Source organism: Sebastes umbrosus, chromosome 9 (assembly GCF_015220745.1).
Source record: "Sebastes umbrosus isolate fSebUmb1 chromosome 9, fSebUmb1.pri, whole genome shotgun sequence".
Taxonomy (NCBI): Eukaryota; Metazoa; Chordata; class Actinopteri; order Perciformes; family Sebastidae; genus Sebastes; species Sebastes umbrosus.
In genome coordinates, this window is record NC_051277.1 from 29670219 (window position 1) to 29683669 (window position 13451).

At 42.5% G+C, this 13451-nt stretch overlaps 1 protein-coding gene across 2 annotated transcripts; it reads left to right on the forward strand.

The window, feature by feature from the left end:
* Positions 1-932: 932 nt before the first annotated feature.
* nocta (nocturnin a) lies at positions 933-13093 on the forward strand. Of its 2 annotated transcripts, none has more exons than XM_037780020.1 (3): positions 933-1573; positions 10834-11115; positions 11616-13093. In XM_037780020.1, exons 1-3 carry the CDS (start codon positions 1354-1356, stop codon positions 12476-12478), a joined length of 1365 nt encoding a protein of 454 aa, XP_037635948.1. In that variant the 5' UTR covers positions 933-1353; the 3' UTR covers positions 12479-13093. The 2 variants fall into 2 exon arrangements, with proteins under 2 accessions (XP_037635948.1, XP_037635949.1); XM_037780021.1 differs by lacking the exon at positions 933-1573 and adding an exon at positions 8027-8250.
* The last annotated feature ends 358 nt before the right edge of the window (positions 13094-13451 follow it).

Genomic DNA, 13451 nt, shown 5'->3' on the forward strand with positions numbered 1-13451 from the left:
TGATCCGTTGGCTTGATTTAGCAATTTGTACAGATATTGATGTCAATTTGTTTCTTTCTATCACATAACCAATAGTAATATTGCTATCTTCTGCCTGCTGCTAGAGGTTTGCTAATGTGAGCTAAAACAAGATGAACTAAAAAAAAAAACCATCAAATGATTTAAATCGACCAAAAAATTGCTAATCTGACCAAATAACAAAAAAAACTGCCCAGAATTTATCGTGTTAAATAAAAAATAAAAGGAACACACAAATAAATAAATATAGCTGTAAAATTACAGTCTTAAGAGCATTTGTTTTCACTACTTGCCTTGTTTTCTTTGCTTCTGTTTTCCAATAGTATGACGTATGTTATGTAGCCTATACATCCTGTACATGCACTTTGAAAACAAACCTGGAACACCGTCAAAACAACCTTGAAAGCACTGTTTTGTGTCTGGAGTTGAAGAATAATTAACAGAGAAACAGCCCTGGATCCCGACACTATACTGACCCTTCACCTGGTTGTACAATAACTTTAGAACACTAGTTTGGCCTCAACTAACTCCAGTTCAGATAACAAAAAAAAACACTAAAGAGGCGGTGACACGGGATCATACATAGAAAAAAGACCATTTAGTGTACATGCTCTCCTTAACCCTGCTCATTCTTTATGTTGACAGGCTGGCAGTATGTTGGCTGATCGAGGCCAGGCCATATGGATTAAGAGGAATGGTGATGTGAGAAGAAGAACACTCTGTACTGGAGACTGCAGTGGGAACAGGCGTGGAGGGGACGTGCTGTTGACGTCAGAGCCGTCATTCCGCGTCACTCCTGTCAGATAAGCGCACTGAACGCTGATTGGCTTGTTTATGAAAAGGTTGACGCCCTCTTCTCGCCAGGTCCCGCCTCTTTGGTAGAAATTTCAGTGCGGGTCGAGCCACTTATGACAAGAGGGGGAGTCATTGTAAGAAACCTTTTTAAACTTAGACTTGAATCCGTTTGGGAAGGATAAAAAACAGACAGGTACATTTCCAATGAAGTGTATTCACTTTTTGTAGTAGATAGTGAATTCTAACGTATATTTATTCCCTCGGTAAAGTATTATGGACTAGCCCATCACTGGCTAGCCCCTCAACAGCCGGCGTTCCGTGACACACGAGATGAAATGATGTAACTTTTGCCGGTACCGGCTTTCCTTTACCTTCAACAGCACACCGACAAAAGGACGTCGTGTAGGGGGAACATTCTCAAGCTTTTTGTTGAACAAATGGCTCGGTTTCTTTAGTGTAGGTGAACAGACAGCGGGCACACTGCCGGTAAGTTACAGTTGTTTCTCCGGTAGACTCGGTACAGTAGTAGGACAGTAGAGGATGAATCCAGCTCGTCGCTGCTCGGCCTTATTGAGGAGCCAGCTGTGTGTGTCCTCACGGGGAGGCCTGACAGCCAGGAGACCGGGAGCAGCCCCAGCCCCGGCGGGGACACGGTACTGTCAGTCCGGGGTCGGAGGAGGAGGAGGAGGAGGGGGAGTCAAAGCGACCTCTCCGCCGCTGAAGCCGACTCGAGCATCCACCACCACTGGGACAGCAGCAGGTACTGTAACCTCCACCTCAGTAGTTCATCCAGTAGTTACCAACAGTTAAAGGCCTCACGTTACTATGACTCCAGTTACTATGACTCCAGTTACTATGACTCCAGTTACTATGACTCCAGTATCTATGACTCTAGTTACTATGACTCCAGTTACTATGACCCCAGTAACTATGACTCCAGTTACCTGACTCCAGTTACTCTGACCCCAGTTACTATGAATCCAGTTACTATGACTCCAGTAACTATGACTCCAGTTACTATGACTCCAGTAACTATGACTCCAGTTACTATGACTCCAGTAACTATGACTCCAGTAACTATGACTCCAGTTGGCTCTTTCTGCCCAACGCTGACTCATCAGTATCTGTCATCCTCCATGACTCAAACTGTGGTTGTTGAATCGATCTATATAAAATGTCACAAACCTGCTCCTTTTTTTCATTATACCTTGTGATAAAATTAGTATGAAATATTGAAATAAGTTGAGTTTTTAATCAACAAATCGTACTCTTTACTCTATATTAAGGCACTAATGATTCAAACTATTTGAAGCATAACTTTTCACCTCAGCTCCAAACTGTCTTAAAAGTCAGACAGTCAACACATGTACTTCTGAGCATATGGCTGATGATGTAATCATGCATCATTTCCTCTCAGGATTCCCCCCCACTCTGCCCCATATTTATGCACCTGTGTCATACAACTACCCAGTAGAGTATAGTAGAAACTAATCCACTCAAATGACTTTAAAAGGGCATTACAACAAAATGCTGCTGAGGCAGGCAGGAAGTTGTGCCAAACACATGACAGGACACATGGGAACACTTAACGTATGTTTCTGCACTGGACAGAATGTTCCTTAAAATTGATCTACTCGTGCATTGTGTGATGAACAACATGAATGAAGCTACATCTACTGCACAGCTTTTCTAAACCCCAAAGTTTCCAGTTTTTAGATATCTAAATTGCAATATAGAAGCATTTAGATGAAGTGACGCTTCCTTTGAAGCACCTGCCATCTGGCATCTCTGGGACAAAATAACACAACTAACTAACTGTGACTGTTTTTTCTAATGATCAAAATCAGAAGGGCTGTTCTTGACCGAAGAAATTCTTAGTCGACTAACACTCATACGATTCTGTCGCCTAATCGATTAGTTAATTTCATCGACAGATCTGTAAAACTGAGTTTCTCCACAAAGAATCACACAAAAGCACCACTTTAAATATTGTGTTTACCAGAGATGTGCTCTTAAGTTTCTTGGAAATAACTGATTCAGCATAAATAAAGCATAAAAAATGACTAATCAACTAAAGAAATGTTAGTCAATGAAGACCAAAACGACTAATTAGTTGACTAATTGACTTAGAGGGAGCAGCCCTAGAATCACCTTTTATTGGCCAAATATGTGTATACACAAGGAGTTTAACTCTGGTTCTTTGGTCTCAAAAGTACACAGTTCCAGTACAAACAGACAGCTAAAAAAAAAAAGACAAACAAAGCTGAACAAATATAGTTGAAAAAAAACAACATAGAACAACTATGTATAAAAGAAAATAAATAAATAAAAGGAATAAAATGGAAATATAGGGGTTATCTGCTCAGGCTGTATTTACCACATCATGTGCAGATAGAAACAAACCTTTACCTTTATCATAAGCAGGCATAATTGTAAACCCTTCTAATAGAAATTTAAAAATCAACAATTTAGTTGAGTTGAACTTTAATTAAATGAGTCATCTTTAGTAACCTCTTGTATTTATTCACTCTCTAAACCTGTGACACAGGATGTTCTTGACCTGGCTCTTAAGCAGCTACCTCTGTCCGCTAATCTGTTCAAGCAGCCTCTGTAAACTATGACCAATCACTTCTTATCTCACTGCATTTGAACCGGCGACCCTACCAAGCAAAATCCCTATGGACCTGAGGTAATGCCGCGTCAAATTTTGAAAAGAGTAACCCCCACACTTCTGCGTGGCATGCCAATGCCTTGACTCGCTGTGATTTGAACAAGCTTCAGGTTTGACGTAGTCTCGCTCTCTCATCCACATGCACTCTCAGGTACCAAAATTTGGCGTCAATTGATTTAACATGAATCGGTACTCTGTAGTGCAGTCGGTACCTTTTTAAAAGCAGGTTAAATATCTGGAGGGGAGCTACAGCCAATGAGAGCGCAAGACACGAGTTGAGGGGAAACCTGAGGGAGGGGTTGCCTGTCGTGTGCCATGTGTTGCATTTGCAGCACGTACAAAAGTGGTTGTTGCACCTACTGTAGAGGAAAACAGATAAATAGTTAAGATGTGCAGAAACGGGCTATTTTATGAACGACAGCAACAATAAGTATGGCTACGTGCATGGTGTTACGTCATTTACCGTGTCACTTCTCGTGTGTTTTCGTGACAAAACGTAGTTTGGAGACCAGACATAGTCAAGATTCCTGATGAAAAGACAGCAAGTCGTGTAGTGTTAACGGTACAGCGATGTGACGACTTTGAAAGTTGTGTAGTGTGAACTTGGCTTTATCTGCTAACTGCTCCTCTGTGTTCACCAGCTAGTCTCTAACTGTGTCTGCTGTTTGCTGTTGAGCAGGTAGTGTCCAGTGGGTTTTTAGAGCTGGCTGAAAACAGCTGCTGAAACCCAACCATAGTTATGTCACTGTTTTATTGTCTCTTACATTCGACAAGCAGTATTTACTGTAAAATTGACACATGGTATTATATGACCGTCTAAAGGAAACTTGATATTAATGAAGTATTCAAAAACTTTCTAAACATGTGCCAGTCAGGGACCAGCATTTGGGTCAAAGTCTTTAACCAGGCTGATGAGCTGCCTATTTTAGGTATTGTCACAAGGGCACCGGTCAGGTGTTTCCTTTCATGCCCGTACAAACACACACTCATGAATATCCCACATGGCCTGGGTCAGCAGCAAACCTGTGGCTTAAATTAGCCACTTTGATAATTCCTGTGTTTCTCTGGAGGGTTAAAACTCATAATCTTACTCCATGCAGATCTTTACTGGCCTCCATTTCTAATGGGATTTGTCAGGCTGAGTTACATAACCATCAAGACATGGGTCAAGAGAGTGCACGCTATGGTTACATCAATCAGTCAGCAGGATATTATCTTCAATTCAAAAGGGAAGTCTTGGCAGTGTCGACACAACAGCACTAAAATATAAAACTGAAGTCACTGTAGGTCTGTTTGTACATGTATACAGTTGTAGTGGCAATTCATGGCAGGTACATTTGCTACATGCAGATATTAACACACTTTGTTAGTCGGATGTGGAGCACAACAGTTAATCTTTGTAAGTGGTCAACAAGATTTTAGTAATGATTATCATATTAGGTTTCAACACAAACAATGTTTGACAGTCATTTAAAACATATAAGTGTCAGTCTGTGTCCAGCTTCAAGTGGAATTCAGCAGTTCCACAGACAACTCATGTCTGATTAATGTCCCATGTATACAGGACAACCCTTCATTCATTTTCACCCTGTAACACTTAATCTAATATGTCACTCATAACATAACATAATTTAGTTAATTGGCATGCGTTTACCACCGCAGAGCCAGAGGAGACGACGACCTGGAATTTGATCTGTGCGTTTGCGTAACCAGCACCACTCTGCACAGTCGTACTAACTATCCAACAGCAGCTTCACTCAGTCCTGGAACTGGACTTCTGCCACCACGTGCTCTTTCCTTTGGCACGGAGAAAGAACAACAGTCTGAGTGCAAAATGAGGGCCATAATGGTGCTGCTCTGATTTGTAGGAACTTTTACACCTCAACACCCGGAATGTTGCCATTATTAAAGCGGAACTACGCCCTTTTTCAAAATTCATACATGTTGTTCATATGGCCTAAGACAGTCCAAAAATTAAAAAAAAGATGATTAAACATGAAAACAACTCTCTCCCAAATCCAAAAACTTGAGTGCTAAAACTCAAATTTATGATGTCATAGAGACACATATTCCGAATGCGCTGTATATATGTCCAAAGAATGCTCCTAAAACGAGTATCATATCAGCATATCCCACATGTCTTAATCGGAAAATGCTCCATTTGGAATAAGGCCTAATTCTGAATATCCAAATGGAATATGCTGTTTACATGACCTGTATCAAGTTTGGAATAAGAGTGGAACATTAGTGTGCGTGTAAACTTAGTCAGCGTGGCTCATTGATGTGTTTTTAACAACAATGGAGCTCTTTGGCTCAGAGTAAGAAGACATATCAGGCTTTGACAGACAATACTTGGTAGTAGATACGTCATTTATGTTGTTTACAGTAAGAACAATATAGACTCTTTAAAGGTACTATGTGTAACCTTCAGAAGATCCTTGTTATTAAGGACACCTGTGGCCGTTAAGTGAACTGCAGTCAGCATCCTGACATCTCTCCACGTCGTCCATTAATTCCTGATAATGGACAGCTCGTCGGGCATTATCCCTTACATAATGTTCTGTAATGTTCCTGTATTTTATTTGGACCATTGGCTCCATGATACTAACTAGCTTCCAGCTAGCAAATTACTTTATCAGCTACTGTTATGAAGCAACCAAGCAGATCCATGCTGCATAGCTACTGTAAGTTACAGCAAGCTGGCCAACCATAGCTTTACATAGAAATCAGTCCACAGGCTGTTATAGGCAACTGAGAAAGTCGAGGAAGGTCTCCGTTTTTAAGTTACGTTACAATCCATACACACATTGGCAATATAAAGCGATTAAAACACGTAAATTGTTACATATAGTACCTTTAAGTGTGCTGGATGTTGGCATTTAGGCAGGGCCTTCTTTCCTGGTGGTGTATGAGTGTGGTCTTAGGACGTATGTTGAATGTAGAATGAACACAGGGACAATTCATTGTTGACTGACATTCCAGTTTAGTGCATTTCCTCCTTGGACTGCGTACGCTGCAGAGCTCTCATTCTGTTACTTGAGGGAGAGGCAGAGCATTCTTGAATGGGCCAGTTAATGACTGAGCCAGTCGATGATCCGGCTGCCACAGCAGCAGTTACTGGGGCTGTCTCATGAGAGTCACACTGTCCGTCCATACCCACATCTAGCAGACTGCCTGCTCCCACTCAGTTCAGGTCTGCAGGGAGAAGAGCAAGGGATGACCAAGAGGACGACAGGCAGGGAGAAAGGAAGAGCGTTGAGTGGATAACCAGCGGACAGACTGAAAACTTTTTATGTATGCGTGTGTGTTTTCTTCATCCATTTTTTTCCGTGTAAGTATCTGCTGGTGTTGTGTTTTTATGTGTGGCCTACTGTTAAATCAAATCTGGTCCAGTCGGCGTCACTCCCCTATAATGGTACGAAGAGGATGAAATCTGACCTATAACTCTGTCATTGTAGAATTGATCAGCATCCAGACTGTTGGAATCTACATAACTATGTATGAATGATGAGTTGAAGGAGGAGGACATCATTAAGTCAGATGAATCCCATTGTTGTTTGCAACAGTGGACAGTAGCTTGACATATTGAGGCCACAGTTAGTGGTGTTGTTTTGTGTTGTATTGAGAGGTTTTTAGCCAGTAGAGCGGTGTAGCTCTGGGGTTGACAGAGCCAGGCGATCAGTTGGTATGTTGAAGGTTGACAGTTTTGCTTTTGACTGAAATATCTTAACTCATTTTCAATGAAATGCCATGAAATTTTGTGCAGGCTTCCCTGATCCAAAGGGATGAAATGTTATAACTTTGGTGACCGGATGATTTTTTTATGAAGCACTGGGGGTGGAATGGTACACAAAATTTACGTTTTGGTATGTTATTAAATGTTTGAAGTGTGCACACAGATACACCAGACTTGAGTTAAACAATGTCGGCATAAAGTTAAAGGGAAAGGGAATGGGAACGGGCTGCGTGAGTGGAGGCGTATTCAGTTGGTTGCAATCTGCAACCACACCACTAGATGCCACTAAATCCTACACACTGGTCCTTTAAGCACACTGACCCAAAATCAGATTAGTGAATTAACCGGGTTAAGAAATGTCTCGAACAATGTAGATGTGCCACTGACAAAGAGAACAACCTACACTCTGTCTCTCTCTCTTCCCTTCTATATACTCAGTAATCCAGAGAACACATGGCTTTTGTGTGTGTGTGCCATCCCGACCGGTTAGACAACATGTCCATTCTTATCAAAACCCCACCTACTTATTCAGTTAGGTAGGCAACATCCTTATCCACTTCATACTGTACACCCACTGTCACACACCAAATGCACACGGATTCTGAGCATCCTCTCTTCTTTTCATCTTCCTTTTTCCTTCTGAAGATGCTTCCTGTTCTTCACAGATAGCGTCTCTCATTACTATGGCGATCGCGTTAATGCAAAAACCTCATTGGTCCTCATGTTTCTCTCTCTCTCTCTCACCAGCTTATTGTGTCTCCGTGCTCTCTAGAGGTCATTCTGTCACCGCTGAGTGAGAGGGAGGGAGTGAGGGAGGGGTAAGAACTGATGATTCAGAGAGAGGGAGACAGACGTACTGGAGGACGAGACAGATAAAGGATGAGTCACAGTCTGGACAGAGAGCGGGATCCAGCTATGTAGTGGAAGAGGATTAAAGGGCAGGAGTGAATGACAGTTGGATTGTCCTGCATAGTCCTCAGGTTTAGGAAGAAGAGAAAAGAAAGCTATCGACCAAACATGGAGGCCATAGGTAAGACATTTATACTAAACACTGTTACTTAGAATGACTGGAGTGGTAGAAATGAGACAAGCAGGCAGCAGTGAGGAGGTGAAAGGTGAGGGCCTTACTGTCCAAGATGAGTCCACTCTTAACAGTGTTGTCAGAGTAAAAGCAAAGGAAGATATCCAGCAGTAGGGTCGGGGGATAGGACCTGATACAGTGAGACAATACATATTATCTAGCATCAAAGCTTTTGCCTTACTGTTTAGCTGGAATATCTCTGGGTGTAATAGGACATAGTGGGCAATGGTGCGAATCAATGAGCAGGACTGATTAATGGCACTGTTGGGTGTCGTTCCTATTTGGTTGTTTTATCCATTAAATTGATTTTCCCAAAAATGGACAATCAGAATATCTATTTATTTAAAAATAATTTAAATGAATTCCTTCATGCATTGATAGATTCCAATAAGAAGCATGTTTATTTGTTGATTTGGAGACCAGGGAAAAGCAGTATAAACACAGTTGGCCTGGGTATCAAACCTCAATACGTCTTTTGCACTGGTTGAAATGAGTACTATCCCAGGCACAGAGTGTCTGAACTACGGGTGTACGAAAACATTGACTACATTGACTATATTACATTTTGTGATACTGTATTGATTCTCAAAATCTCTATCGTTTTTACTGAATAGTTTGCATGCAAAGATTGACTCAGTCAATACTTTATTTAATTTGCAAAGATATGCACCCTCTCAGTGTTGGTGCCCTTTCATAGTCAGTGGTGGAAGAAGCACTCGGATCCTTTACTCAAGAAAAAATAACGATACCACACTGAAAAAAAATACTGATTACTGGTTCCTGATTTGAAATCTCAACCTTTCTAATTTTGGACTATTTTATTACAGCAAAGCTTGCATACAGTTGGTTGCTTTTGTTTAATGAACAAAAATGGGTTTTGTAGAAAATTCTTCATAATCCTAACAACGGTAAGGTATTTAAAAACACATCGTTTGGTGTCAGTGCCAACATTCAGGTATCACATTGGCTCCTATATCTGAAAAATGAGGATGTCTGTCTGATACCCAGTCTTATCCGCATGTGCTGCATTTATACAGACATGCTGTGTTGGCACTGTCTTGGTTTTTGAATTGGCCTTAAATTCAATTACCGGTCATGTGAAAGAGTTTTAAATTGGGATTTCTGAAAGCTTTTAGGTTGAGGAGTTTTCCAAGGTTGTGCTTGTGGAAAACTCTTCAGATGACACAGTTAGCTCAGTTTGTTTCATTTCCACAAAGGATTCATTCAGGGGAGAGATTATTGTGGAGTATTTCTTAGTCTTAAACTTGTTTTTCCATTTGTCTCTGTAGCTATCCTATAATATTACTACACTACATGTACAGGCACAGACAACCTGTCCAATTGCAGCAGACCAACACCACAGACATCACATTAGACCAAACCATTTTACACTGGTTAAGTCTGACATACTGATGTTTAAGGCTAGAAACAAATTGGTTTAGACATGGTTTGGTTCAGTTTGATCTGGTCAGGACCATAGACGATAAAATAAGACGTAGTCTCCGTGACGTCACCCATAGGTTTCTGAAGAGCCGTTGTGAAGCTCGAAGTGGGCGGCTCTGGCCATCGCCATCTTGGCAGTGATGACACAACCGAACTCCCAGCTAATCCAACAAGACTCGGTCAAAATCGAGTATACTGTATGTCTGGACCGTGTACGGTCAGTCTGTGAATTTGTGGCTAAAATGTTACACAAATAGTCAGTGGTCATGTCTATAATTTTAAATCCAGTGGTACATGTCCACCAGGTCCGGTGAGGACACTAGGGGTAGAACTGGCTGTTCAAGCGGTGATGTACCCTCTCGTGAAATGCACCTGAACCAAAATCTACTTCTGATAACATTTTAAGTGAGAAACAGGCCATGCCACTGCTGAATTTGGTTTCATTTTAGAGCTAGATCGCCTAGTTTCACAGATTGGTCCAAGTTTCGTGCGTCGGCTCTGGATGGGCTCATTTGCATAAAGGACTGTTCCCCGCCTTTTCATTTTGAAAGAGCAGCCAATGAGGAAACTCCAACACTCAGCCAACCAATCGTGTAACTTCACTTCACTCTCTTTGTCAGTCACTCAGTGACAGACTTTTGCGTTTGTCAGGCTGGCCCTCTACGGTCAAGCTAAAAATGGGCAAAGAGGTGGATGGTCGGTGAAGCTGAGGCGGGCCCGGGTGACGCAGCGAAGCAGACAGCTAGCATCTAGCATCTAGCAACCTGAGACGACACCCACCTGTCACTCAAATTGGCCAGCCCTCAATTATGCTTAACTTTACGTAATTTAAATGGTTGAGTTGTATAAATATTCAACCCCTGTACAGTGGTCATAACACAGGGAAATTATCTATAGAGACCACCCTTTAATTCATGCATTTAGGCACTAAAACTCCTACTTGCTCTAGTCAGTACACTCAAGGGTTTTGCTGATGCTACCTTTCTTGGTGTGGTATGACCAGTAGCTTATAGTGGCTAATGTTACCAAACCGACACAAAGCACGTTTAATGACCACACATTATTTCTCCCTTGTTTCCTCTCCATCAGTTTATCCAATGGGTGGCAGCAGCAGCAGCAGGTTGTTTGGTACGTTGGCCCAGTCACTGAACAGCGCCCCCCTGGCCCAACCAGACCTATACCCAGAAGAGAACCATGACCAGGACCTGGTCGAGACCAACCCGGACCAGCTGCTCAGAGAGTGTGAGGAGGCCCTGCAGAGGCGTCCGGCCCGGCCACATCGGGATCTGGTCTGTCCCAGCGGCATGGCGCCCTGCCCCCACAAGCACAACCCATCGATACGGATCATGCAGTGGAATATACTCGCACAAGGTAGAGATCTGTGGATAAATGATGAATTTTGAGGAATCCAGTAACATATAGAAATGTAAAAGTTGTATTCAAATTCAAGGGTTGTTTTATTTATTTATTTTTGTAACTTTTTCTGAGGTTCATATTTGTGGTTTTGAGTGAAATATCTTGACAGCTAATGGACGGATTGCCTTCAAATTTGGTTGAGAAGTTCATGCTCCCCTCATGATGAATTGTAAACACACTCATCTAATACCGTCATCAGGTCAAAATTTCAAGTTGTCCAGTACTTTGGTTTATGACCAAATACCTGCAGAACTAAGGACATCCCCCATCAGCCTCAGCTGCAGTTCGTGTTTAGTGCTAATTATGCTAACACGCTAATCTAAGATGTATTCCCATTTAGCTGAAAACACGGCTGTGCTGAAGTAGAGCCTCACAGAGCCGAGGATGAAAAGAAATGAATTTGACATAAAAACTAATCTCTCTCTCTGTCTCTCTCTCTCTCTCTTTCTTTCCAGCTCTTGGTGAGGGGAAGGACGGGTTTGTCCGCTGTCCACTGGACGCTCTCAACTGGCAGGAAAGGAAGTACCTGATCCTGGAAGAGATCCTCACCTACCGCCCAGACATCCTGTGCCTACAGGAAGTGGACCACTACTACGACACTTTCCAGCCAATCATGGCCAGCCTCGGTTACCATGGCACCTTCCTGGCCAAACCCTGGTCTCCCTGTCTGGACGTAGAGCAGAATAACGGCCCCGACGGCTGCGCCCTGTTCTACCGCCGCTCACGCTTCTCTCTCCAGGCCACGGCTCACCTGCGTCTGTCGGCCATGATGCTGCCCACCAACCAGGTGGCCATCGTCCAGACTCTGCACTGCCAGATAACGGGCCGCCGGCTGTGCGTGGCCGTCACCCATCTGAAAGCTCGTAGCGGATGGGAGAGGCTGCGGAGCGCGCAGGGTGCCGACTTGCTGCAAAGTTTACGCAGCATCACATCCCACGCTGGCAGCCAGAACGAGGCGGCGCCAGGTGCCGTCCCTCTGGTGGTGTGCGGGGACTTTAACGCAGAGCCCTCAGAGGACGTTTACCGGCGCTTCAGCGCCTCCGCTCTCGGCCTGAACTCCGCGTACAAGCTGTTGAGCTCCGACGGACAGACGGAACCGGCCTATACCACGTGGAAGATCCGCCCCTCTGGAGAGAGCTGCAGCACTCTGGACTACATCTGGTATACCCACGATGCTTTGAGTGTGGAGCGCCTGTTGGACATTCCCACGGAGGAGCAGATCGGCCCAGACCGCCTCCCCTCCTACCACTACCCCTCTGACCATCTATCACTGCTCTGTGACGTGAGCTTCAGGGAGGAGCCCCATAGGTTGATGTAGGCAGCCCTGGACCAATAGGAGCACCGCTAGACGTGGACTGCTTGAAACAATACTCCACCTTTACTGTAGATCAGAGAGAGGACAGTGAACGTGACATCAGAGTGTGAATAATTTGCAATCATGGGACACAAACCACTTTCTGTAATGTTGCTATTATTATTTAAAAGATAGTCATAATGGGGGACATTAGAAGATCATCACTTCTGATGTACTTCTAGTTTTAACTTGGTATTTGATCCATCGACTGTAGAGATGGGTGAGCCTGTCAGTCCGCAGGTTCTTTGAGCTTTTTAACTAAACTCTCTGTTGTTTTTTTTAACTGAACTTCAGCTGATATGGCAGCTTAAGGGGTTCATCTGCTGAACTTTGAAAACTGTAAACCAACTGCAGTTAAGAACATTCTTATTTCATTAATTTATTACATTATTCTTTATACTTTTTTTCAGTTGGTTATACCATAATCAACCGTTTTTCCTTTAGTGTTTTTAAATTTCGCAACCATCCTCGATGATTCCTGTTTGACTTTGGTAATCATGACAATGTTGTTGCTGTGACTACACTGAACATGAGGAGAAATGTTAAGATATAGAAATAAAGTCACTATTTTTACTCTTACTCGCATTGATTTCCTGGCTGGTTCAGTTTACTGATGAATAATTGTTTCTTTTGGTTCAGCACTCTCACACACACAGGCCTCGATTCACACTGGTTTTATAGGAGCCACTTAATTAACTGTTTGGTATATAGGATTCGTCAACTGAAGACTGCTTTTTAATAATAATAACAGTAATAGATTTAATTTGTACAGCAAAACATGGTAACACTTCATCATTAATAATGATAGTTGATTAAAATTTAATAAAGTTATTTTACAGTTAATGAATTGCTAATTAATAATGTTTACAAATTATTAGGAAAGCTATAACTTGTGTTATTTTATCATTAGTTTGTGTAATGTGAAATAATTTGCTTA